Raw genomic sequence first — 26,027 nt, forward strand, 5'->3', positions numbered from 1 at the left:
TCAATAAAATCCACATATTCCTAACTACTTTAAAATCCATTGAAATCTTAATTCAACACATATCTTCCTTCATAAGCAATTAAACAATTGTTGTACATTCTTACAAATACCAAATGGAAATTCATTTGTAAATTGAATAAATAATTGAAAAAAACGCTTTGCTGTCTAATATCGAATTCTTTTATAGAGAAAGGATGTCATATTTAAATTGCGTATATTTTAGTCTTTTTGTATTAAATAAGTTGATAACAATGTATTTTTGGTGAAACATAACAGTAAGTTGTTATAATTTATACAGAGAGCTTCCATTGAGGGATCCCTCAAATAAGCTTATTTGAGGGACATCCCTTGTAGGCCCCACTCCGGATTGTATTTCACTCATCCAAACCGTCTATTTTGTACATACTCATTCAAAGATCATCTCAACAAAAAATCACTTGAATCCGATATTATTTGACCACTCAATTAAGCTATTGAAATTTTAGCATTTTCTTGAAGCATCGTATTCATTGATTTTGTAAGACACAATTGGATGTCGAAATGGTTTTCGATTTGTCTAATTTTTTGTAAGGATGATCTATGAATAAAGACCTAAAAAATAGATGGTTTGGATCATTGGGAAAAAAATTGTAGGGTACCCTAAGGGGCGTCCCTCAAATAAAATTATTTGAGGGATCCCTCAATAGAAGGGGACTGATAATTTATATATCTATATATATAAAGCAAAAGGCAGAGAATGGTGAAACATTCAAAATACCAGAAAATGCCCTTGGTTAATGCAAACATTAAGAATTGAAATTATTAATTAAATGAAGATAATATGGTAAATTCACACTTTTTATATTAAAAAAATTAAAATTAAAAGAAAAATAAGTTAATGAATCTCATTTTTATGAAACATAACTATTTATTATTATTTTTAATTAAAAAATAAATTTTAAAAAGAAAAAATAAACAATAAAAGCTTCTCGCAGGCGCAGAATAGGCGATTTAATTTTCAAATAGATAAAACCTTGGTTGAGTAAAGTTTGAGGTAAAAGACAAAAAAATAAAGTAATTTATAACTTTTACGGGGAAAAAAATTTCAAGGTTAAAAACAAATTCGGTGCGTGACAGATCCGCGCCGGCATGACAAAGACACTAGACACCTGGTCAGTGAAGAAGCTAAACTAGAATTCGTAAGAGCGGGAGAAAAGGAAAATTGGTGGCGGAAGTGTTCACGGTGGCGGGTAAGCAACCACCTGAAATTTCTCTGTTTCTTCCAAACCAAACCCAAAGGAAACAAAGCCAATTCGCACAGTGAAGATAGAAATGGAAGATGATCGCATTCTAGCGAGAGAGAGGCAACAGATGGAGGAGATACGAGAGCTCGATCTCGAGGAACTGCAGGTCGAAGAGGTCGATGACCTCCACGACTCATCTGGCGATGAACGTGACCTCACGTAATTTTCGTTTTCCTCTTCTCCTCCAACTTTATCACCATTTCAATTCATTTACTGATAATTTGTGGCCTAGGGTTTTTGAATTTTCCACGGGGAATAACACACTCAAATTGACATTTTATGTTTTTTAAAGCTATTTTTATCACTGCTGTTATTTGATTGTGTCATTTGCTATTGACTTTTGTATGGAAATTTCAACTGAAGTGGTCGTGGCTCGTCTGATGAATATACCTTCAACAACTGTTTGGCTTCATTGCATACATATCTTGGTGGTAGGAATTTTTGGTCTTTTACTGGCTTTTTTTTATAAAGAAAAAATTATATTTGTTTGCGTCCAACTGTACATTCAAAGAATTGATGTTTAGTTGTATCTTACTTGCAACAGAGGTTGAAGACACTCATCATAGGGTGGCATTTCTAGATGGGGGGGCCATCTTGAACCTCCCTATTTTCTATCTTGAAGGTACTAATCTATATGGTTTTACATTTGATCATTGATGTTATTTTCAGCTCCAGTCTCTCACCTTGGTAGCGAATACGTTTGGCATTTTAGTGTTAGCGACAGGTCAGAGTAGTCTGGTGCAAACTGTAAAGTCCTACCCATCTTGGTGGACGAGAAAGAAAAAAAGAATGTTTTATTAATCTGAAAGTATTCTGGATTAACAGGAAGTGGAGATGGTATCTCTGAGCAATTGCATTTGGTTCTTTTAGATATTCAGAATGATCTAGCGTCTTTTGAATGCTCTCTGTCAGTAAAATCGTTTCAGATATATGTCAAAATATTCCATGCAAGATGCATTTCACTATTGCCATCTTTCTTAATATCATTGTGTCTAAGTTTTTAGCTGCTTTAATAGCATTACCTCAAAATTAATGGAATCAACTAACTGGTGCCCCTACACGCTTTAGTCCTAATGATAATGACCAAGATGAATGGCTTAGGAGTAAAAAGAAACAAAGTTAAATCTCTTGTCAGTCTTGTTTTCAGATTGCCTTCTTTTGCATCCTCATATTCTCGTATGTTTTCATTCATTAATTATTTAATATCTTCAGAGAACTTAGATTTTGATTCGTGGTATATGCAGGAGTTGTCCTGTTCCCAGAGGCGACCCTTCCCCTAAGAGTAATTCAACCCAATTTTGTAGTTGCTGTTGAGAGAGCGCTAACCCAAGTTGATGCTCCTTATACTATTGGTGTGGTAGGTGAACTCCTCGTGACAGCTAAGGACTTGTTTTTACTATGAATTGGATTTCTTTATGTAGTATTTCATTGTAACTTTTTCCTGAAATTTTTTTGTGTAGATTCGGGTTTACAGAGATCCTGATAATGGAAGAATAAGGTTTTCCAATATTGGGACAACTGCAGAGGTATATTTAATTTGTCCCACTGCTCATATGTAGAAACTATTATGTTTTAATCTATGCTTTTTCATTTATAAGCACAAGATTATACTACTATTTATATTTTTCTTTTACAGATTCGGCAATATCGACGATTAGAGGATGGCTCACTGAATGTGGTAACTCGTGGCCAACAGAGATTTCATCTAAGACGCCGTTGGATTGATGTGGAAGGAGCGGTTAGAATAATTTTGTGTTTGAGACACATTGATCAATTGCCGCTCTCTTTTATTTTATTTGGTCATCTATGTAGTAGCTTATTTGGTGTAAAATTTTCATCTGTCAGCCATGTGGGGAAGTCCAAATCATCCAGGAAGATATACCATTGAGGGCCCCACGGGATGCATTTGGAGCTGTTGCACCATTTAGTAAACCTGGAGGCCATCATTTCTCGCGTATACTGCCTTCAAACAATTCTCATGCAAAGTCAAATGAATCTATGGACGTGGACAATGATTCTGAGGCAAATTCAGATGAAAGCTTTGAGAGTGCACTTTCATTGACTGAAAGGGAAATTCACCAATCTGTGGTTGATTCCTATTATGGATCTGATACAATGGATGAATCAACAACAACTACAAGCAGTGATGATGAGAAGTCACAATCCCAACTTCAAGGATCACAATCAAAAGACTCTGAATCCACGGATTCATTACATTCATGCCCTGAGAATAATAATGTTGATTTGGGGAGCAGTTCCAAGTCGGACATGCAATCCTGCAAACAGAAAGAGCCAGATAGATGTTGGAGAAATACGGACTTAAAACAGTTTCGTAGAGCTCCAAGAGCATTCTGGCCTCATTGGGTATATCGCATGTACGACTCCTATTGTCTTGCTGAAAGAGCTGCAGGTACTTTTACTTTGCTTTGGGTTCACATACAACATCCTGCCCAATCATTTATAAATTGAGTGAAAAAGGAATTTAAGGGTTCAGTTTTTAGAGTGTGAGTTTCCTGTATGTGTTATCCTGGTCAAATGGGTTGTGTCATCTGTCAACTTTGTTATATGATTCTTTTTTGATGTATTGCAGATATGTGGAAACAGATAGTGGGGGCACCAAGCATGGATAGTCTTGTGAAGAAACCCGATCTTTTGTCATTTTATATTGCTAGTAAAATTCCTGTGTCTGAATCTACAAGGCAGGAGCTTTTGGAGATTGACGGCATTTCATATAGGCTGCGTCGAGAAATTGAGCTGCTTCAGGGTGTTGATCTTATCCAGTGTAAAACTTGTCAGGTAATGTTCTTGCTTCGGAACTGTGTGTGCATGCATGCATAAATACATATCATTTGCCTATATGTCTTTCTATTAACTTGGATGTGTGTGCGCACACATGTTGTACAATGCAGACTGTCATTGCAAAACGGAGTGATATGCTGGTAATGTCAAGTGAAGGTCCTCTTGGTGCCTATGTGAACTCAAATGGTTTTGTACATGAGATAATGACTTTCTACAAAGCAAATGGCTTGGCACTTATAGGGCTAGCCGTGAGTGAATACAGCTGGTTTCCTGGGTATGCGCTTGTACCTTAATATTCTTCTGATTCTCTGACCAAGAACATCAATTTATTCTGGGGTTGAATAATATTCTTTGTATAGTCTATTGGCTAGAGAATCATAGATTGGGATTCAGAGTTATGTAATTCACAAAATTTGAGAGTTAGTAAAATTAAAACAAATAAAAAGAATAAAAAGTATGTCACAATTATACGGAATGACTTATCAAGTATGAATAAAATATGGTGTCTAGCTGCAATGATTGTGAATTTTAGGCAATTGTTTGATTATAGTATTCACGCCCTTTTGAAATCCCTGGGACTTCAGACTGTCAATCTATGCTGTATGGTGAGTTACTTAGGTTTCCGTAAGCTTCATTATTTCCTCTGATTTGATTGTGATCTTAGAATTTTAGTATTATGGAGTTGCTAAGTCGCCAGTTTTCCCACTTTTGCAGGTATGCATGGACAATAACAAACTGTGCCACCTGTGAAACCCATATGGGTTGGCTCTTTACAGCCACAAACAAGAACTTGAAGCCAAGATTGTTTTGGGGGGTTCGGAGTTCCCAAGTTTCTGATGGCCTGCACTAATAATAATATCTCAAATTTGTAGTTCCTGCCCAGAATTTTCCTGTAGCCCTGTAATGAGTTTGATTTGTATATAGCTACTTGTGCCTATCTGCAATTTTATACAATTCTTGTCAATCTACATTGAAGATGAACCGTATATGGTATACCTACGAGTAACCAATAATTCAAGTATTCAAATATCGCAAATGTAGTTCTCGTGATCGTGCAGAATTCTTTGCTGGGTTGAGAACCCTTGTCAATTTGTCCATGTAAGTTCATTGTCCAAGAATGGATCAAGTCATCAAATCGTACGGGGCATGGTTGTAAAGCTTCTTTGATATTGATACTAATTCATTTGATGTTGAATTTGAAAGAATAAAGTAGTCTTTCCTTTTCTTTTTCTTTTGGCAGAAAACGAAAAGTAATCAATTATTTTGATCAGAGAAATTGCAACTACAGAAACACTGGAAATTGAACGATAGCTTCTGTAGGCCGGGGATGTATATGCAGCTTCAAAATTCAACGGTAGCTTCTGTAGAGTGGGCTGTACATGCAGCTCTCTGCATACTTAACCAGATATTTTGGCCGAGGCAGATTAGAAGCCAGACCTAGAAAGAAAATTGACAAAACCCTAAGATTTAGTAAATTGTGTTTATTAGGCAATGCTTGTATGAACATGACCTATCAGAAAGAAACTTACCAAGTTCATAAACCTTGGCAGCGACTTTGGCAGCAATGTTGGCTGATATCTTTCTGATGTTGGTAAATGGTGGGTAAATCATTCCTTTGTCATAGTTTTCCTGTGTAACTTGGGCAGCCAAAGCTTCAGCTGTTGCACAAGATTAGAGATGGAAGTGGTTATATAATGAAGGTAAGTAGATTATCAATGGTAATTTATAGCTTATTTGTTAGTACTTACAGGCTGCCAAAAGCATGTCGTCATGTACACGAATGGCACCCGCCATGATCAATCCCAAACCGAAACCAGGAAATATGTAGGCATTGTTGGCCTGAATGACATGGTTAGGAGAAAGTAAGGTCCTTTTGTCCTTCATAAATTTCAATGAAGAGAGTGAACAAGGAGATAAAAAAATTCCTTGAGTTGGAAGGTACAAACCTGGCCAGGCACTAAGAGTTTCTTCTCATATTCAACAGGGTCAAATGGGCTTCCACTAGCAAAGATTGCTCGACCCTTTGGATAAAAAAAATGGATATCATGATCAAACAGAGCTCTGCTAGTTCATCTAGCCACAAAACTGCCCTAAGGAAAACTAAAGGGAAAAAAGAATAAAGAAAAAACGAAAAAAAGGATTAATTACCTTGGTCCATGCGTAAGCTTCCTCAGCTGTACACTCAGATTGTGATGTTGGATTGGAAAGAGCAAGAATGAGAGGTTTCTGCATGCCAATCACCAGATCAACGTCACTTAAACTAATCATCATATATGAATATAATGGAGGGAGGAGGAGAGAAAATCAACCTCATTTAAGGATGCCATGGTCTCAACAACCTCCCTTGTGAATGTCTTTCCTACACCAGATGTTCCTATTAACACCGTCGGCTTGATTGCCTGATGAAGAGGGGCATTTTGTAAGATCACAGGGGGAAATTATTTTCTGTTTTTATAGATATTCTGTCATTAAAACATTATTTCACACCTTCACGGCGTCTACAAGTTCCTTGATGGGTTCATGGTCATGAGCCCAAGGCTTCTTAAAATGTTGAAGTGATCCTATGCGAGATTTAACAATCAGTCCCTGCAATGAATATGATACCATGGTTATATCCGAAAAGAAAAAGAAAAGAAACAGGAAAAGAGAAAGCTATGGGAGTGTAGATACTGAGTAAATGCATATATATTCTGAAGGAGGAAGTACCTTAGAATCCACAAGCCAAACTTTCTTGCGGGTTTCTTCCAGCGGAGCGTTGGTCTGCAAAAAAATTAACACATTGTTAATAAAAAATGCTTAGCTGAAGAAAGTGTTTTGGGGAAGAGGGGATGTAAGAAAGTTAATACCTTTTTTGATATCTCAAGAGCTATAAGCTCTGCTATTCCAGTTCCAGCCTTGAGTAGCCAAGCAGCAAAAGTGTTAAACAATATCAAAAAACCAGAGCAGTTATGAATACAGTAAGTTTGAATACTACTATCCGAGCCTCACCTCCCCAGCACCCAGAAATAAGAAAGTATGATCAGCTAATTGGCCCCCAAGTAATTTCAAGGAAGATATGAGCCCTGCTAAGACCACAGATGCTGTTCCCTGAACCAAATTGAAAGAAAATAGTTTGAAAATGTTCCTGGAAGAAAGATTGCTAACTGTCAAAAGAAAGTGTATTATGTTACCTGTATGTCATCATTAAAGACAAGGTGAGTTTTGCTGTACTTGGACAGCAGTTCAAATGCGTTGTGGTTTGCAAAATCTTCAAACTAAAAATTAAGCAAGAAATAAACAGCAAAGATTAGTGGGTTATTCAGATAACGAAAAAACCAGGTGGACAGAACTCAGAAGTTCCATAAACTAGATAACATGAAAGATTAGAAACACTTCTACCTGAACTAGGACTTTCTCCCCATAGTTCTGCTTAACTGCAGTCATGAATTCCTCTAGAAGCTCTGCATATTCCTAAATCACAAAGGTAAAAGAAACCACTTCAATTTTACATAATTTCATATTTCATATTGTCAACAGAATTAGCAACTTAAAAAAGAAGATAAAGGTGAAAAGATAAAACATTAAACCTGTCCAGTTGCTCTCTTTTGCTTAATCCCTATGTAAAACTCATCATTCAGCAACTTCTCGTTGTTTGTGCCGACATCTATGGTTATAGGCAAGCACTGCAAACAATAAATGCAATCTGTAAACTTTCTGGAAGTATAGGAATAGCTTCTCTTGCTCATATTTTTAAACTCAGCTAACTTATCCAGGTCAAGTGTGGTTGATAACACTTTTTGAGACACTTGCATGAAGAAGTCATCAACTGCTCAGCATAAACAGAAATACAACCACAGGCCAGCCAAGTTCGGGCCAACTTGACCTATGAAAATTAATGCAAATGTTTGTCAAGGAAAGGGGGCAGCAGTTTGGAAATGCTTACTGCTGAAGGAGGAACTCCTCCCAGTGCTGTATACAAAGAAAGCTTCCCAACGGGAATTCCCATGCCCTGGAAAATTCGAAACATTTATGTCAAACAAAGTGAAAATAAATTCAACTAGAGACAAAGGCAAAATATACATGGTTCAAAGCAACAGTTTCAACATAGAACAGAACCTGCCACACATACCTGGCAGCCAAGATCCCCGAGCCCCAAAATACGCTCACCGTCAGTCACGACAATAACTTGAATGCCCCTCTCCGGCCAATTCTTTAGTACTTCAAGGATCTTTCCCCTGAAAAATTTCATCATTCAATATATGCTTTGACTGCTATGCAACTAATTATGAGAGTTGAAGTTCAAAACGTTATCAGATGGCAGTACTTCTCTCTCAAACTGATGTAAAGACCCTGAGGATGCCTGAAAATGCTCCCATATTTTTGGCAAGCCTCACCAACTGTTGGGGTGTACACAACAGGAAGCAGTTCCTCAACATTATCAATCAAAAGCTTATAAAAGAGCCCTTCATTTCTCTCCTGTACAATACATCAAGAAAGCCACAAGGAAAAGATGAAAAATTAATAACTCCCTATAATGTAATTTGTATTGATCTGAAGTTTCAATTGTTTCAACTGGTACAAGCAATCAATTACCTGAAGATCCATCATGGCAATGTACCTATGCAATGGAACTTCATACTGGCGAAGATTCTGCACCAACTTCTTTTCCTGGTCACCAAAATTATTACAGAAAGTTTAGCAGAAAATAAACACTAAAAAGGAATCATTCAACAGTTTAATTGGGTAAACATTAGGATGAAAATGAAGTTTGAAGAAATGTCATTTTGTGACCTGAAGCTCCTGAGTCAGGATGGCTGGAGGCAGAAGGCCGCGCAAGTAATGAGCGTCTCTCTCCTTCTCAGTGAAGGCAAGTCCCTTGTTGTAGTGTGGATCACGCAGCAAAGTATATCCACTGTAACACATTTGGATTGCAGATGATGCACAAAAGAATTAAAATTCTGCATATTTAAGTTTCTGGCAATTGATTCATTAACTAGAAACATGGTTTCAAAGGGCATGAAATGAAGAGAGAAAAACATCTAAAGGCTAAGTGAAATCTAAGAACAAGCTGGGGAATAAAAAAGTCAGCCCTACAAATTTAAGTTCCAATACAATTTTCTGAAGAGAAAAAACAATCTGCTCATACCAACACATCCATTGTCTCTGTGATCCCTATAAATCTGAGAAGAATAATTTTGGATAATTTTCTCATTGGAATCTAAAACAAAGTTTTGTCAGAGAAACCAACTGAAAAAGGTCTACCATTTGATCTATAGCCCAAACCTGCAAACTAAATTGAGCCTTAAAACACCAATTTCCAGACACTTATCTAAAAAGGAGCAAAACTTTTATAAATTTAAAAAATAAAAAAAACAAAAAAAAAACATATAGAGACAACTATGATAAGTTCCAGACAAAATGCAAAAACACAATTATAAAAAATAAAAAATAAAAACCATTTATAACTATGCCATAACGGTTAGAAAAGAGCTGTCTGCGTCACCTTGCAACAGAGGCAGTCCATGGTGTGAGGACCTGATCCTCCGTGGCACAATCCTCACCATACACGTCCTCAACACCTCCACCAAGCCCAGCCTTGCTTTCAGTATCAGCCACTGAGTGGCCACCGTTCCTTATCTCCTTCAATAAGCTCCCCATCAAAGCTCCAACCTTTTGCTCTCTTACTAGTCTCTTCTGCAAATAACACAAGGCTTACAGAGCAACAATGCAGAGCTGCAATGGCAGAAGCAGAAAACCAAAGCACCAACACAGGCAATTTGGCAAAGCAACAGACTTGTTTTGCAGAGACCAAAAACCAAACCCCACCTTTTATAGCAAACTCAAGAGTAAGATTTGGGTTTATTGCCTACCTTTTTGGGTTCACCATTACAATGGACTGAAAAACAAGGTAGGTTTCAAACTTTCAATGTCAAAGAGAAGAACCCACGTGTACAAAATTATTCAACTAATTAAAAAATGCCAACTTTTATTGAAAGGGCATGTCAGTCTTGCAATAACATGGCATAGTTTTATTATATGCGTACCAGGAAATTGTGCCTGCTCAGCGACATCATATTGGAGGTCTGCAAATATTATGTCCCCTCCACAACAGAGTTTGTAGAGAGAGAAAAATCAATTAAATTAGCATAAATGGTATTGACTTGTAGACCAGAGGTCTAAATTTGAATACTACTTTTTTTGTTCCTTGTGCATGATTTTCCCAATTCATGTTATGCATCTTCTATGTTGGTTATGGTCATCAATGTGCTGCGACAGAAAAAGATAAATTATTTTGTGAAATCGCAACCACTAAATAAAAAAGCTGTATGTTGGCTGCCATTAAACTAAGCCCTTTTCTTTGGTCGCTGTCCTGTTATTATATCTATAATTTGTTGTTTTATATATAAATTCAACAACCCTATTGCAGTTGTTTATTGTTCAAATGTCGTGTTCGTCTAAAGCATGGCCTTAAATTTGCCGACCTAACCACTTAGCTGTAAGAGATTGAAATGCCATGGAAAAAAAAAAAAAAAAAAAAACCACTCTCCTCCTTGTTGCTTAAAAGCTCAAATATTACTGCTCATATGCTATAATGTCATGATTTCTTTGTTTGATTATTTTGCCAAAAATTGACTTGACCCCCCCGTCACTATAACAGAAAAGCTTGCCGTTTTCTTCATTGCTTGCCAACCTACCCTACCTCTCTACCATCCATAGTGCTCATCACTCTCTATTCATAATTTCACCGCGTTTTCCATTCTGTGTGCCTGTAGTTTAGCCTTTGCTTTCTATGCAATTAATTTCTCCTTTTTGTATTTCCTTTAAAATCCATGATTTTGTTTTTTTATTCAACGAAAAAGAGGAGATTCGAACTCAAGAGCTCTTTTAATATTGAATTTTTTTTTTTTTACTTTCTAGTCTACTCTCTTCTTTTAAAATAAGAGATTTATTCAACAAATGGAAATATATCAAAGAAAAATGGCACGTACGCCAAGAAAGAAATTTTTGAGACAGAGAAATTGACTGGCTAGTCGTATAAAGCGTTCATTGTGGGGGTAAGAATGAGAAAATAATTTCTCGCATTCATATGCGCAAGTTGTCATTCTATTGTAAGCTAATACGCGTTTGAATTTTGTAATCGTGAAAGAACGCCACCATAATTTGTGTAATTTTTACTTAGACCAGTAAAAAAATTCCTTTCCCTTTTCTTTGGACATTATTTTTAATCAATATTTGTTCATGATACTTAACGAATACTAGTAACACATAAATAGTACATGAAATCACTCGCAAATCACTAATAAAATTCAAAATCAGCGGATTCAAATTCATTTCGAAATTTGTCAGTAACCATGAACATAAAAAAAAACTTAAAAATTAAAAATTAAAATAAAAATAAATAAAAAACCTTTTTGTTTTCACATGCAACTACTCGAACATCATCTCGGTTTATAAGAAAAGGGTGTCTTGTGATTATGTGCTACAAAATTGTTCTCCAATACACTGTAAAAATCTAGAAGAGAAGACATCGCACCTAACACAGATCGCATGATTCTATGAATATGAATGGTAGGCAACATATTCAAACAGTTCATACTTGCTTTCTTTCATGGTTGATGGCTGCGTGATTTTCTTTGGTCTGTTAATAAAATAGTTGTTGGCACATCCGGAACTACCCCAGCAAATTTATCAATTCTTAGCCGATCAATTCGTCCTAATTACCCTGCTGATTGGAGACTTGGACTCTGCAGCCATCTTTGAAACAAGTAATACGACATGTAGTTTATTATTAAAATCGCGACCAATATATTCACTCACACATAATATCAAATTATTAATAATTATTATTATGTTACATGTGCGTACTATTATTGATAATAAATCTAATATATGTATTTGTGTTATGTGTGTGAGTTTAATATATTATTATTTTTTTAATAGAAAATATCCTAAAATATATATAATATATGTATTTATCAACATTGTACAACGGTGGATGCCTAATGATTGCATATTATTTTTCTAAGAAAAATCTTATAATAGAATGGGACAAGAAAGTATCAAATCCCTAAATTTGTTGTGGTTATGTTATGCTGACCTAATGAGATATATCTTATGGAAAAAAAAAAAATCTTTAATTCATTCTTTGTTCTTTGCACGTTAAAGCATTAATATATTATATATGCATGTAAAACAAATGAAACAATTATTATGAGAAACTTGTACATCCAAGTTGGTGGGATTTTGATAATTCTCCAAATAAAATATGATACAATCAAAAAAATTGACCCCAACAAACAAGTAGGTTTTGAATGCTGATATATTTTATATATGTTCCTATACTCGTGTTTCATAATTTTTTGCCTTAAGTGCTGCCACTCCGGCCTTGCGTTCATCCTTCATGCTTAGACAACTACTAATGACTGTACTCGGGTTAGGTTTCATGTCCTCTATTTTTTGAATGTTGATTATAAATAAAGTCCTCTCATACCATCGAGATTTCTTTCTTTTTTATTTATTTTAAAAAAAGGTGATCCAATCATCAAATTTACATAGATGTTGAAAAAGAAGAAGAAAGACTAACGATGTTAAGTTGCACGTTAGTTGAAAATTGGAGTTTTATTTTAAAAATGATACATGTTTTGGTTTTTTTTTATATAAGTGATAATCTACTCTAAACGAAAATATCGGTTAAAAACCGCTGATTTCCGGTATTTGTTGTTTAAATGCACAACACTACATATTTGTCAGAGAGGGTTAATATTGGCAAGATATAAATTGCAACAATGTTTCATGATATATATAATTGTTATTCCAATTTATGACAATAGTCTCCTGTAGCCTAATCAATTGGATTGAGTTTATTATCCGGGTTTAAATTCCGGCAGGGAAAAAGCTTTTATTTTTATATAGCATCTAATTTGCTGTAGCCCAATAAATTGGATTGAGTTAATTATCCAAGTTCAAATCCTGGCAACGGAAAACCTCTTTTAATTTTTTGATATTTTTCTTTTTTAAAATTATATGGTTAATAATGTTCATTTATATTATTATATTTCCCATCAATAGCATCCAATCTGTTGTAGCCCAATAAAATGGTTTGAGTTTATCATCCGGGTTTGACTCCTGGCAGCGGAAATTTTTTTTTATTTTCAATAATTTAATTTTTATCTGTTAATTATATGCCTAATGATACAACAGACCATACATTATGCTAAACAATGCTAAGTAATTAGCAAAACACAGCAAGTAAAGTGTGATATTCCAATATCTGAATTTCAAGTACAAACTGCCTCACCCCAGCCCATATTTTTTTACTAACTCATCCAAACCCCACCCTTCCACAGGATCAGGTTCCCATAAATGGATAAGGAGCCTGAACACTCTTCTGGGCTGGGCTGGGCTGGGCTTTGAGTTGGCACCATATCAATTCAGCCTGTCATCACTTTCCAATGTGAGAAAGCAAAGTCCATAAAAACGCACACACAGCAGACATTCCATTCCATGTCAAACTTGAAAGTACAGAACAGTGAGCTCCGTTTGAAGACTAAAAAAATCAGAAAAAGAAATCAGAACAAAAAGGTGCTTGTTATACAAAGTTCTAGGGTTTTCCATTAGAAAGGGAGAGTGGGAAAGAAATCAAATATACAAAGTTTAAAGTTGGGGTTTCAGAGAGAGAGAGAGAGAGAGAGTAAATGGAGCGTCTTCGTCCAAGACACAGAGAGGTTCACATTGGCTTTACAAAGGCCGAGGTAATGAATAAATTTCTCTTCCTTCTCCGCCTTTTTCTATTAAATTAATTTATTTTTCCTTTATCATTATCTGGGAATTGCTTGTTTATTGAAAATTACTTATCACCCAGCTTCTGCGGTCTTCTTTTGAAAATATACTGTCTAATGTGATTTACGTTGTCTGATTTCCATGTCTTGAAGAATGCCATTATTAATAAGTCAGTAGAAAACTCGCATGCTCACCTCAATACAGTGGAATTCAATCCTTAATTGGAGATTATCTGTTGAAAAATTAATTGCGCTTTGCTTTTTTTTGGTTTTTTCCACCACCATTATGAACAGACTCAGAAAATGGAGAGATTGCTAAGGGAATTAGGAGAACAAGTGCTGGAGCGACAATTTTGTCAAAATATTGCAAAATGTTTTAAGTGAGTTTCATTTCATGGTTACTGATTCTTCTTTCGGAGAAATTTTTGTCCCTACTCTAAGTCTTGCTTTGGCTTCTTATGCTTATGCAGTCGCTCCGCAGGTCGTGCTGGGAAACCGATTGTGAAATGGACTGAGGTTGCACATTTCATTCGCTCTCTCTTCCTTTACTTTTATTGCAGTATATCTGTATAATACCATGATATTGTTGTTGCTATTGTTACCATAAGGTGTCCTTGATTAATCATCTTTAGAGCCCTACTCTGTTGCAATTGTCTTAGGTGCAAAGTTGGTTGCAGAATAGAGCGCAAGAGTTGCCAAACGTATCCAAAAATATCTCTGAGCAACAGGGAATTCGCCCTTTGAATAAGGCACTTGGAAGTTCTGAAATACCTAAAGGTGCTTCTCATAACTTCTTGTTGCTTTTATGTCTAGGCTGTAGTACTATGCAAGCTTGTAAGGCTTTTGTAAACTGGTTAAATCTGATTTTTGTATGGTGAGCTCATTTATTATGGCCAAAATAGAGAAATAGTGAACCACAAACCAACCGAGCTAGTTGAAGTTTTGAACTGTATTATATAAATTTGTCATTCTATTACCAGCCAGCCACTGAATGTCATATCTAATAAGTTATTTCAAGTTTGAACTGTTTCTGTTTCACATAATATTATTCACATATCATTTTATTCCAATTTTAATATTGTGCATTTGAAAGCAGAAGAAAAGACCGGAAACATATCAGAGTTGGAATTTGAGGCAAGGTCATCAAAAGATGGGGCATGGTTAGTATACAAACAAGGGTGACTTTGTCATTGGATTTCTTGGTGGTCCTTTATATTTAGTTCATCAGTTTCTTGTTATTACTACTATAACCTCTAACTTGTTGGCTATTAGCATATTTTATGGTACACCTCTTAACAAGGTTTTCAGCAATACAAGGAAGACCTTGTGTTTAATTGGGTGCGCTTGGAAAGCTAGGCTTATATTAAATTATAAAAAAATTGATATGAGGCAATTGATGCAGGATTTAAGGAATGAATGACCATGCACACTTTAATTAACCTGACAACAGTAGAAGTTTAATGCCTCAAGGTCTTTTTAACCACCTCAACTTTAAAACAAGAGGTGGGGCAAAACATAGAAGGTATAATGAAGATTTAAGTACAGTTTCAGTGCATGAGTATTTCCTAAATCTTTGCTATTCAACTTGTTAGTGACCATGAAAGACTTCCTAAAATTTGTGCTTCTTTGAATTGTATGTTCTGATTGCCTAGTGCAAACATAGCTACCCTGATAGTAATTGTAATGGAAAGAATATTTTCTCAACACTTTGATGTGAATATGATGTTTTGCCAATTAGATGCTCTCTCTGTTCCACCGTCAGTTTCTCCACTCTCTGTGGAGTCTGAATCTCTTATATCACTTTGCAGGTATGATGTTGAGTCGTTCCTTGCTCACAGGTCTCTTAGTTCGGGGGAAACTGTAAGTATTTAAATCGTAACCTTTTGCCTATTGATGATTATACTGCTGACTGCTTCCAATTTACAGTGGGCTGAACTCTGAGTCCATATAAATCTAACTGGAGACCAGACTTAGATTTAGAAAACAGTGTACAAAAGTCAGTCCTAATCATACATAAATTCATTAAATGGATTTTGTCATTTATTAAAGGAAGTTCGTGTCAGATTTGTTGGATTTGGAGCCGAAGAAGATGAGTGGGTCAATGTAAAAAGAGCAGTGCGAGAACGCTCTGTACCACTGGAGCATTCAGAATGTCAAAATTTGAAGGTTGGAGACCTTGTCCTCTGCTTCCAGGTAATTCCCAAAGTTGTAGTCTGTTTTGGTATACTATAACCAACTGCAGTTTCAAGTTGGTAGTAGTGTTCACGTTTGGTGGTTTGGTAATAATTAGGAGAGGAGAGATCAAGCAATCTACTATGATGCTCATATTATTGAAATCCAAAGGAAAATGCACGATATAAGGGGATGCAGGTGTCTTTTCTCAATTCGATATAATCATGACAACATCGAGGCAAGTATTGTTAGTAGTTTTTTTTTTTTTTTTTTTTTTAAATTCTGTCTTCAGGTATGTAACTGCTGATGTTATGATACTTAATTTCCCCCAGGAAAGAGTTCGATTGAGAAGATTATGTCGAAGGCCAACACATTAGAGGTGCCATGCACTGTCGTAATGGTTTTTCACTAAAGCCAGCTCAGTTTTGTCAATTTTTTGTCCTCGAGCTGTGTGAGGGCATGAACCGGCACGAGTTGATGTCAATCTTTGCAAGGGAACTCATTAGTGTTGAGTACTGGCGAGTTGATGTGCGTTAGTCTTATGTGGTTGTGAGTTTGATGGATCACTCCAACCCTTAATGAGAATTGTGATGTTGGTTGCTGTAGTTCTGGCCTTCTAGGGTTGTTCTACTGTACTGTGGATGTATGGATACAGGCAGGTATAGAAAACGGATTAAAACCATGACTCGTTTTCGGTGGTCTGGCGGGGAAAAATGGGCAATGGGTACAAACACAAGGTGCCTGCCTACTTTCCATAAGCATTGCAGAAACTTCCATAATTCTAATGCGTTTCACTTTCTTGGCTGTATACAATTTCCCAAGGTGTGCCGTACCAAGCCCATACCTTCCTCCTGTTCTCCATTAAAGCTATTAAATATAGCCCGAAATCTTCGGATCCAGATACGAGCAAAACCATTGAGCTTTAAAAGCCCAAAACACAATGAAATTCAGGCGCCAAATTTCTGTGGGAAATTTCTGCGAGTTACTGTGCAATCCGCCCTCGAAAATAATCACTGATCATCTACGACATGACGTTTATCCTTCGGTATTTTTTTGGTGGGGAGGTGGCGAGCGGGTTTTGGTTGTGTGATAAAGTAGGTATTATCTATTCACTTACTCCTAAATCCATTCAACATCTCCTCTGTCAAACATCTTAACCCTAAACCTGAACTCTTTAGTAATCGCTTCATAGCTGGATGCTAATCGTCCTTTTTTAATTTTGTTTTGTGATGAAGGATGGCATTGATATTGAGAAAAATGTTTTAACAAAATCAAGTTGTCATACTGGGAAAGGAAAAGACTCACAAATATGGGTCGTTGCATATGATGTTTAAAAGTTACCATCTCTCTAGTTATGCTGTGGCCTACCGGCAGACGTCTGTTGCCAAAAGGGGAAGGAACCAGTGATCAGAGTATGTAATTTTTACAGTTAAACAGAGGATGATGATGGCAACAATTGAAATCATTCTCCGAGTAAAAATCTGATTATATTCGACAAAAGTTTAACAACCACCATGCCTCGGCCGGTTCATGACAGACTCAATTCGTCTTCTGAAATGCCAATTCATGACCTGGCTGCATTTTCTGACCAGCCAGATTCAAGTCGATCTGGTCAGTTCAATCTAGAAAATTCTGCACACCATTGCCATATTCCGGGCTACCATTTTGGCTCTGCAACTGGAAATAAAACCAAATGGCTTGGGGAGTTGAGAGGAACGTTGAAATTGTATGGGTGTACTGCACCATTCTTCTTCTAGACTGATATACAATTAAAATAAGAGCATAAATGAAATTCGCACAATATGCATAGTTCCTGAACATTTTTTAAGAGGTTGTGTGCCGCTTAACTCAATCATGTCATTAGGCTGAAAGCACCCATTACAACTTCCAAATTATAGGCTCGTAAAGGCTCCTCATTCTTTAACTTGTTTTATTTCTTATTTTCCTAAAAGGCGAACAATGCTTTTTGGCATATGCAAATGTATACTCGTGATGCAAGATTCATTTTTCTAGCTCTTAATCTGTTCTATTGCATTTAACTACGTTTCTTATACCTAGACGAAATCAGTTAACTTTCCTAAGCACTATCTAGAACGTTTAACCATTTCTCCCAACTAACATTCCCCATCCTGCTTCTGGTATCACTAACTTCAGTACTCTGTCCAATTAAGACAGATGAACAGGAGTTTCAGCAAAGAGACAAAATATTTATATAAGGCTAATACTAAACTTTGGTCTGTTTAGTTGGACAATTAATTATCAGTCCCGTGAAAAAGGTGTTTCAAACTAAAACCAACATTAATCCACAGTAATCTTATACACACTAAATCCATCAAAACGGAACAGAAACCAATGCGGATACTAGTTACACAATAAGACAAATTTGTACTTCTCTTGTGGTAATTACCAAGAGCAGGCTCATAAATGCAAGTTAGAAATGCATGAAAATGATGCAGTCACACAAAACGGCAGTCATGTCATGAAGTTTAACAGTAGTAGTTGGACAATTAATTATCAGTCCCGTGAAAAAGGTGCTTCGAACTAAAACCAACATTAATCCACAGTAATCTTATACACACTAAATCCATCAAAACGGAACAGAAACCAATGCGGATACTAGTTACACAATAAGACAAATTTGTACTTCTCTTGCGGTAATTACCAAGAGCAGGCTCATAAATGCAAGTTAGAAATGCATGAGAATGATGCAGTCACACAAAACGGCAGTCATGTCATGAAGTTTAACAGTGGTAGTTGGGGGGGGGGGGGGGGATGTTAATAATACAAAGATATCATACCTTGTGGTTTGACAACTTCCACTTTCTCCAATAGCATCACCATGGCTGGATATGCAAGAACCACAAAGCCACACACACACATGCAGCTCACCTATATCTAATACAAAGACGGTGGTTTACATCATATAAAACGATTAAAAAATGAAAAAAAACGAAGAGACGACCAGAAAGAAGTGCTAAGGAGATTTAGCATAATAAAAGAACTGAGTGCTGTCTAATAGATAATGAAACCATACAGCTACAAAACCAGACAGAAAATCACAATATAAGCTGCAATAAAGAGAAATTTGAATAAAATTTCCTTGTGACCTACAACTTACCAATGTTAAGATAGGTGGTCTTTCTTTTCTTGGCATCACAGGTCTTACTTCATCAATTGGTGCAATATAACCTTCCCTATTGTGGTTCTGCTTCAAAGACCTTGACGAAAATTATCAACTATTCAACCTGTGATATTCATTTATTCACTGAACAGCTAGCATATTCATATCGCCAACTTATGTGTAATGCTGACATGAATTGGTCAGCAATGTATATAACCAGTGGCTAGTAATTCAAAGGACACAAGCGTTTGGAAAGAGGTCGAGACAAACAAAAAATAATTAAGAAACCATTACATACTCACGCTTGCAAGTATACAACTGTTTTCTGTTTTTCAGGTCAAACTGAGACATCTCATCTTAAAGTCCACAAAGGAGCTCTCTCACCCCCCAGGGAAAAAATGAAGAAAACTAAGTACAGACTTAAGGGCTCAGAATGTCCAGAGACACATCTAATCATAGGAGCACTTTCCCAAATTCTATCAATAATCAAAACATGACTTGTGCACATGCCTTCAACCGAGGAATTATTGCTCAGAAATATACAATCTTTCTAACGATAGGCAAGAATAAATAACTTCCCAATGGGCATGAAAGATATAAATAAGCTCAAAAGATTGAAAGACAGTGCACAAGTACTTGTAACAGATGTATGTTATGGTGGCGATAAAGAAGAGTTTAGCGTACATCAACTCCCATATGCAAAGACCAATCAAATTTTCCGTGAGAGGATTTTTGCTTCTGAACAGTCACTAAATGGTAAAAGCTGGCTTGTGGTTCATAAAGGTGAATCGTCAGAATTTCATCAGTGGCGTCCCAACATAACTTTGGCTGTTCATGAGACAGTTCGACCGTAACAAATAGATGCAATATACAGATTTTTTGCCCATTTCTCCTGCACAATTTTCCACAGAAACTTGAGCCTTCAGAAAGAAGAATAAAATGGAAACCACAAACAGGAAGAAAACAATTAATAAAATAACCCACCTTAACATGAGTACTAGGAAAAGCAGAAGTTCGAAGCGTCTCTTGAGTTTCATCTGCCAGTTTTCTCCTCGGAACACTAAGGACAAAAGCTGCCTGATCCCAAGTTGCTGCAGTTGACGTGATGCGGAAACCATGATCCCACCTTCGATGAATGCCTTCACTTGGATACAGGAAATCTAGTTCCACAACCTGCAATTATTCATTTCAAGGGAGCCAAAACACACTTATCAGAATCTTTTCTTCACCACCAAACGGTATTTCAACATACATATTTGGAAATCCAAATAAGACCTGGTCAGAAAATCCTGCACCACGGGACATAACAATAGCCCATCTACTCCCGGCAGTGGCCATTGCAGTAACATAAAATCCTTCCCTCCATTTTTTATTAATCCACTTGAAAGGAAATGACTCACTGACTTTATATGACTGCTGTAAGAATTGTGTCCCTATATGAAGCAATAGAGGTCAAGTTAGATGACTAAATTGGTAAAGCAATCGAGCTATACAGATACAGATACTTAGACTAACCTTTAGACATTACAACTAGTGAGCTTCCATTGCTAGTTCCTGCTATTGCGCTGATATAGTAGTTTTTGTCCCATTGCTCCATAATCCATTCCTTCAAAACCAGAGATAAATGGCATGATTGATGTATCTCCTTACACAGGCAATCATAATAATCCATGTGGCGTAGTATAAATTATAAAAGAAATAATTTGATGCATAAAAACAACAATGCTAGTTGCAAAAGCTAGCTAAATCCAAATCTTCGATAGACAACCATTCTAGATTTAATGGAACACAAACCTTATGAAGAAAATAGGGAGAAAGTTCATAAACTTGGGAACTGAAGCCAGTGCCAGCATCCATAATGAGAGCCCAAAGATTTGAACATGAAGCTACACTGCTAATAAATAACCCGTCCTCATTTCCTTTCTCAATGTGTTGGGAGAGCCTCACATCTGCAACATTATAGTGATATCTACGGGAGATGGAAACATCTACTTAGTTCACTTCTAGGTCAAATTTGAATTACAGAGTCCAGTATGTAGCTTTAATGAAGATACCTTTGCTTCATAGGCCTACGAGCATTGTATACACTAATCCATTGTGTTGCAGGCATCCCCATACGAATCTTCTTCTTTGGTTGCTCATCATCCTCCTCCTCCATGGTCAATCTTCCTCTCTTTTGTCCAACCTGACATATAAGCTTTACAATGCAACAAATATAAGTTAGACGATTTCGAAGCCAAGGTCCATAAGTAATGGTACCTAAAAACAGTCTGTATAGATGCAAGAACATTAAAAGTACCTTCTGAGCACCATCAGTATTTATTGGCCTGATATCTGGATTTGGACCAACAATCCCATCAAAAAGGGATATATATTTTGCATAGTTCGGTTCTTCGTCAAACTTCAAATTCACCACATACTCAACAAACTGTCTGAATGGCTGAGGGCAGAAGCAACACAGAGTTTCTGGGGAAGTGACCATCTTTTTCTTGCAGACAAGGAATCCTTTATTTTCTCCCTAACAAAAATATTGTGTTAAGAGTGACATACACTATTAAATAGAAGCATATGCCTACTCAAATTCTGGACATTATGAACCTGATATCCTTGCCATGGCAACCGGCCACGAAGAAGAAATATCAGTGTGTAAGCTAGAGATTCCAAGTCATCTCGCCTGCTGCCAGTTCTACCAAGATGAGCATGCACACTTGCATACCTTACCGTTCCCCTGCAGCATATTAATGATCAGTATACATATCAGTTGGTTTTTGTTTTTTGGTTTAGTTGCAAGGGTAAATCCCACTTTATGGTCAAATAATTAACCAGCATTTATTTCACCTGAAAACATCTGGTCGTTGATCATAGTCAACATGCTGGCCAGTTGAATCTCGCCACCTGGTGGCTGTCAAGTCAAAACAGGCAACAAGATGATAAGGTATTAGGTACGCTACTCAGACAAGTAATTTCAGCTGTAAGTAGGATCATATAACTACGACTTAACCTAATCCAAGGTCAACAAGAAACAGCTTCTTCTCCTCAAGAGTACCAGGGGGACCAAGCAAAAAGTTCTCAGGTTTCACATCCCCATGTACATATCTGTCATGAACACCATCAGAGAAATTGTAAATAACTTGATAAGCAAACCATGGAGAGCAACTCAATATTGCCATTTTATTTCATTTATGGGAAACCAGGTTAACAGGAATTCAACATATTGCTCGTCACTCATCTACATATACCATACTAAACAGACATCCATCACGCACTAAAATGAGGCATTGATATAGGAAAGAAGTATCAGGACGTTGTGGCACTGACACAGCCCACATGGCACAATTACAGGGATTAGAATATGAAGATTTAAATTAAATCAAATAACTCTCTGACCAATGGAATTCTATCTTCACGAAAAATAAGTGAACTATATTTGCAATGATTTCAACGTAACTACGAATTATATTGAAAAGAAAAAAACTAATAATCAGAAAATTTGAAATAAAATTATCACCCTCTAGAGTGCATCTTCTCCAATATGGATATTGCCTCAATGGCAATACACGCAACCATTTCAATTGACATCCTGAAATTGAAACGGTAGAAGTAAGTGTTAGAGCAGCAGACCACGATATAAGTGTTGCAAGAAGAAAATGAAAATACCTTCCTTATTTTCTGTATAAAGACGGGAGAAACTTACGTGTGTGAGCTGTTATTCCAGACATCCCACAAGCTAGGTCCAAGCATATCCATCACCTGTACACAAAATAGGGCTGATTCCATAAATTCTCAAACTTGGCTAATTAGAAACTACAATTAAAATGAAATTTGAGCAAACAACTCATACCATGATGTAGTAGTCAGCTTGACGGCCCTTATAATGAACTCGTGGCACCCCATGACTACCGCCGAGTGCACTGTACAGACATAAGATTAAGTAAGAGTTACAATATAAGACTGGGAAGGTGAGAATGTGATTTGTATAGAACGAACGCACTACAAGGGAAGATAGGAGCATCCTACTTGTAAATTTGCCATTCGTAAGGTGGGCCATAGTTACATCCTTTGCTGCTTCTATGCTCAAATTTCAACGCAACCTAAAATTTAGATCAAACAGCTACGTTAACAATACAAATCCAACATAACGTCTTTGTTCTTTTCAGAAACAAATTATACAATGATGTTATGCCATGAAGAAGATGATTGCACACCTCAACAGCTCCAGGGCCAGTCCCCATGCGTCGACCTACATACACTTGTCCAAAGCCTCCTTTCCCCAATTTCTTCTCTATTTTGTATACTGGGGAACCACCAACCTGGACCTGTTGTCAATAAATCGAAGAATGAATATAAAACAATTAGCAAAAAACCATGATATGCTATAATGCTAAATAGTTCGCAGTGCAAACACAATGTTAAGAAAGAAACTGCACGTTGTTGCCACGCCCCACTCACAAAGAGTTCACAGCCCAAATCGACAAATTAAGACTAATAAACAAAAAAATTATATTTTGAATTTTGAATTTTTCTTCTACTTCTCAGTTCAAAAAATGGCAACGAGAATAAAAATACACAAAATTTTATATCTTCCCTTCATTTTCTCAGCGTACTCATTATCCAAACGTAAACTGGAAAAAGTGAAAGAGAGACTGACCTTCTCGGGAATAGGAGCTAAGCCCTCATCCTCAGCTCCGGGACCTTTATCGGCACTGCGGCCACCGCTATCGTACTCATCCATGGCTCCCTCACCACCAGCCTGTTCTTCGTCTAACTTAAACGACCTCGTTTCAATGACCGGACCAGCCTTGGCCCTCCTCCTCTTGCCGACACCAACTGCCTTCTTTTCCTTATTCTTCTTCTGATTATTATTGTTATTCTTCTTGTTCTGTGCGGTCCTAGTCTTCCGCACAGTTAGCTTCTGAGGTGGTTGAGGCTGAGGCTGGGTGATCGGGTTCGGGTTCTGGTTCAGAATCGGGTCGGGGTTTTTGGGTGCCCGGGTTCTGCGTGGTCTGCTACGCAGCTCAGGCATGGTAAGGGTGGCGGTGGTCCATGAAGACAGCAGCGAAACGCGCCTTATCGGGAAGGTTCATGGAAGTTTCTAGAATCATCCGCGCATAGAAAATGGATCAGTGTGAATTGTTGAGAGAGAGTGTGGGACGATGAATTTAGGGTTGGACAGAGGGAATTTGGAGATCTGTGGAGGGAAACGAATTGGAAAGAAGAAGGGGATTCTAGATTTTCTACAGCGGAGAAGCGAAAGAGAAAATAAACAGATAGAGAGAGAGAGAGAGGGGCAAAATAGAAAAGAAGCTTTTCAGGCTCTTATTTTGTAAATTTCTTAATATATATGTTTTAGGAACATAAAGTATGCTTAAAATTTTGTAACTCACTCCCTGTTTTTTCTGATTTGGATAAGAAATTATATGATTTATTATTCATTGGGGGTTTTAAAATAAAGGAGAAAATATATCATTTAAAATGTGGGGTCTTGTGGCAAAAAATAACTTCAATGTGGGGAAATTTACAATATAAAATTTGTAAAGGCTCAAAGTACTCCACTTTGTAGAAGGTGGAAGGTGGAAGTTGGAAGGGAGGAGGACTGGAGGAGATGGGTTAAACTCAAATTATTTTTGAATTGTTGTAGCAAAAACTAAAGTTTTATTGACTAAAATTATCAAACCCATGAAAATAAATTGACCCTTTTACTTCTATGCATTAGTATTAATTAATTAATAGCTAACATCTGCAATTTACATCAACACACACTAGCTAATTATGTTTGCAACTTTATTTTTTCATTTAGGCTTAAATGCTACATTGTCTCTTGAAACATTGGTCAATTCTCAATTTACCCTTTGAAAGTTAAAGTAACCCACTTTGCCCCATTGATCAAGGTTTGATGTTCCATATTGCCCCTATTGTTAACTTCATTCAAAAATCTGTTAAGTTTGATGACGTGACAGAGGTATTTTAGTAATCTTGTGCACTTAGGTTTTTTTAATTACTTTAAAAAATTAAAATACAAACATAAAATTGAAAATAAAATAGATTTTAGAAGGGAAAAAAAAAACCTACTCCATCCACCCCTCCCTGCGCAGAGCCCAGAAACCTATTCCGGCCCGCCAACCAACCTACAACCCACCCCTTCCCTGGGTAGAACCCGAAAACCCATTGCCCCCCTCCCCCGACAACCCACTCTCCCTGGGCAGAACCCAATAACCCACCGCCCCCCAACCCCCGCTGATTTCTTACACCTCCCCCTCCCTCTGGTTTTTTCTTCCCTACTACCACAGAAACCCCCAGGCCGCATACCCTTAATTGGTTTTAAAATATCATGCCTCCCATCCCAAAATCAAACAACAAAAAACGAAGAGAGAGAGAGAAGAGTCCAATTTTTTACAGTTTTAAATTTGATGTTTGTATTTTAATTTTTTATTAATTTTTTTTATCCATGATGGAGGTGGGCTCTACTTTGCCACATTACCCACTCAAATTTGTGAATAAAAAACTTAGGTGCACAAAATTACAAACTTAACAGATTTTTAGATGAAATTGATGATAAAGAGCACTGTAGAATATCAAACATTGATCAAGACGGCAAAATAAGTCACTTTAACTTCCAAGAGATATAACAATTAAGCCATTCATTTATAATTTCGCGGGGATTCCAACCACTACAGGTATTACAATTATGTTCAATATTCTAGATATGGAAGAAGCATACATCCATTCAAATATCAATTCACATGGACCACAAATACAGAAAGAAATAAAGCCCACTTTTCTATGAAGCCCATCAGTGATTCTGGGGCCCAACAGGAAAACTCCTTTCACAAGTAACGAGCTCATGCCTCGTCCTCAACACTCCAATTGCATTCAAGTGTATTTCTTAGGGTTTTG

At 36.8% G+C, this 26,027-nt stretch overlaps 4 protein-coding genes across 5 annotated transcripts; 2 read left to right on the plus strand and 2 right to left on the minus strand.

The window, feature by feature from the left end:
* Positions 1,114–5,127, plus strand: LOC18788117 (protein cereblon). The gene is made up of 10 exons (XM_020554186.1): positions 1,114–1,442; positions 1,647–1,714; positions 1,828–1,905; positions 2,528–2,640; positions 2,744–2,809; positions 2,920–3,021; positions 3,129–3,693; positions 3,874–4,079; positions 4,193–4,356; positions 4,797–5,127. The coding sequence occupies exons 1-10, from the start codon at positions 1,312–1,314 to the stop codon at positions 4,930–4,932; spliced, it is 1,629 nt and encodes a 542-aa protein (XP_020409775.1). The 5' UTR covers positions 1,114–1,311; the 3' UTR covers positions 4,933–5,127.
* On the minus strand, positions 5,230–10,286 carry LOC18788804 (NADP-dependent malic enzyme). Of its 2 annotated transcripts, XM_007222000.2 has the most exons (20): positions 10,106–10,286; positions 9,565–9,755; positions 8,853–8,973; positions 8,655–8,729; positions 8,386–8,537; positions 8,191–8,296; positions 8,005–8,070; positions 7,649–7,744; positions 7,461–7,532; positions 7,253–7,336; positions 7,071–7,169; positions 6,929–6,976; positions 6,789–6,842; positions 6,570–6,668; positions 6,392–6,481; positions 6,231–6,308; positions 6,029–6,103; positions 5,831–5,921; positions 5,612–5,740; positions 5,230–5,519 (listed from the first exon to the last, which is right to left on the minus strand). In XM_007222000.2, exons 1-20 carry the CDS (start codon positions 10,133–10,135, stop codon positions 5,431–5,433), a joined length of 1,845 nt encoding a protein of 614 aa, XP_007222062.2. In that variant the 5' UTR covers positions 10,136–10,286; the 3' UTR covers positions 5,230–5,430. The 2 variants fall into 2 exon arrangements, with proteins under 2 accessions (XP_007222062.2, XP_020409774.1); XM_020554185.1 differs by lacking the exons at positions 9,565–9,755; positions 10,106–10,286 and adding an exon at positions 9,208–9,541.
* Positions 13,397–18,783, plus strand: LOC18788578 (protein SAWADEE HOMEODOMAIN HOMOLOG 1). Its single transcript, XM_020554187.1, has 9 exons — positions 13,397–13,813; positions 14,135–14,220; positions 14,311–14,356; positions 14,500–14,617; positions 14,937–15,000; positions 15,649–15,700; positions 15,890–16,033; positions 16,131–16,250; positions 16,345–18,783. The coding sequence occupies exons 1-9, from the start codon at positions 13,757–13,759 to the stop codon at positions 16,387–16,389; spliced, it is 732 nt and encodes a 243-aa protein (XP_020409776.1). The 5' UTR covers positions 13,397–13,756; the 3' UTR covers positions 16,390–18,783.
* Positions 19,393–24,449, minus strand: LOC18793555 (casein kinase 1-like protein HD16). The gene is made up of 16 exons (XM_007225111.2): positions 23,782–24,449; positions 23,339–23,449; positions 23,151–23,224; positions 22,975–23,044; positions 22,828–22,883; positions 22,642–22,713; positions 22,135–22,229; positions 21,972–22,035; positions 21,732–21,861; positions 21,433–21,651; positions 21,188–21,330; positions 20,928–21,102; positions 20,649–20,739; positions 20,409–20,566; positions 20,118–20,306; positions 19,393–20,025 (listed from the first exon to the last, which is right to left on the minus strand). Exons 1-16 carry the CDS (start codon positions 24,154–24,156, stop codon positions 19,966–19,968), a joined length of 2,082 nt encoding a protein of 693 aa, XP_007225173.1. The 5' UTR covers positions 24,157–24,449; the 3' UTR covers positions 19,393–19,965.

This window comes from Prunus persica, chromosome G1, assembly GCF_000346465.2.
Source record: "Prunus persica cultivar Lovell chromosome G1, Prunus_persica_NCBIv2, whole genome shotgun sequence".
Taxonomy (NCBI): Eukaryota; Viridiplantae; Streptophyta; class Magnoliopsida; order Rosales; family Rosaceae; genus Prunus; species Prunus persica.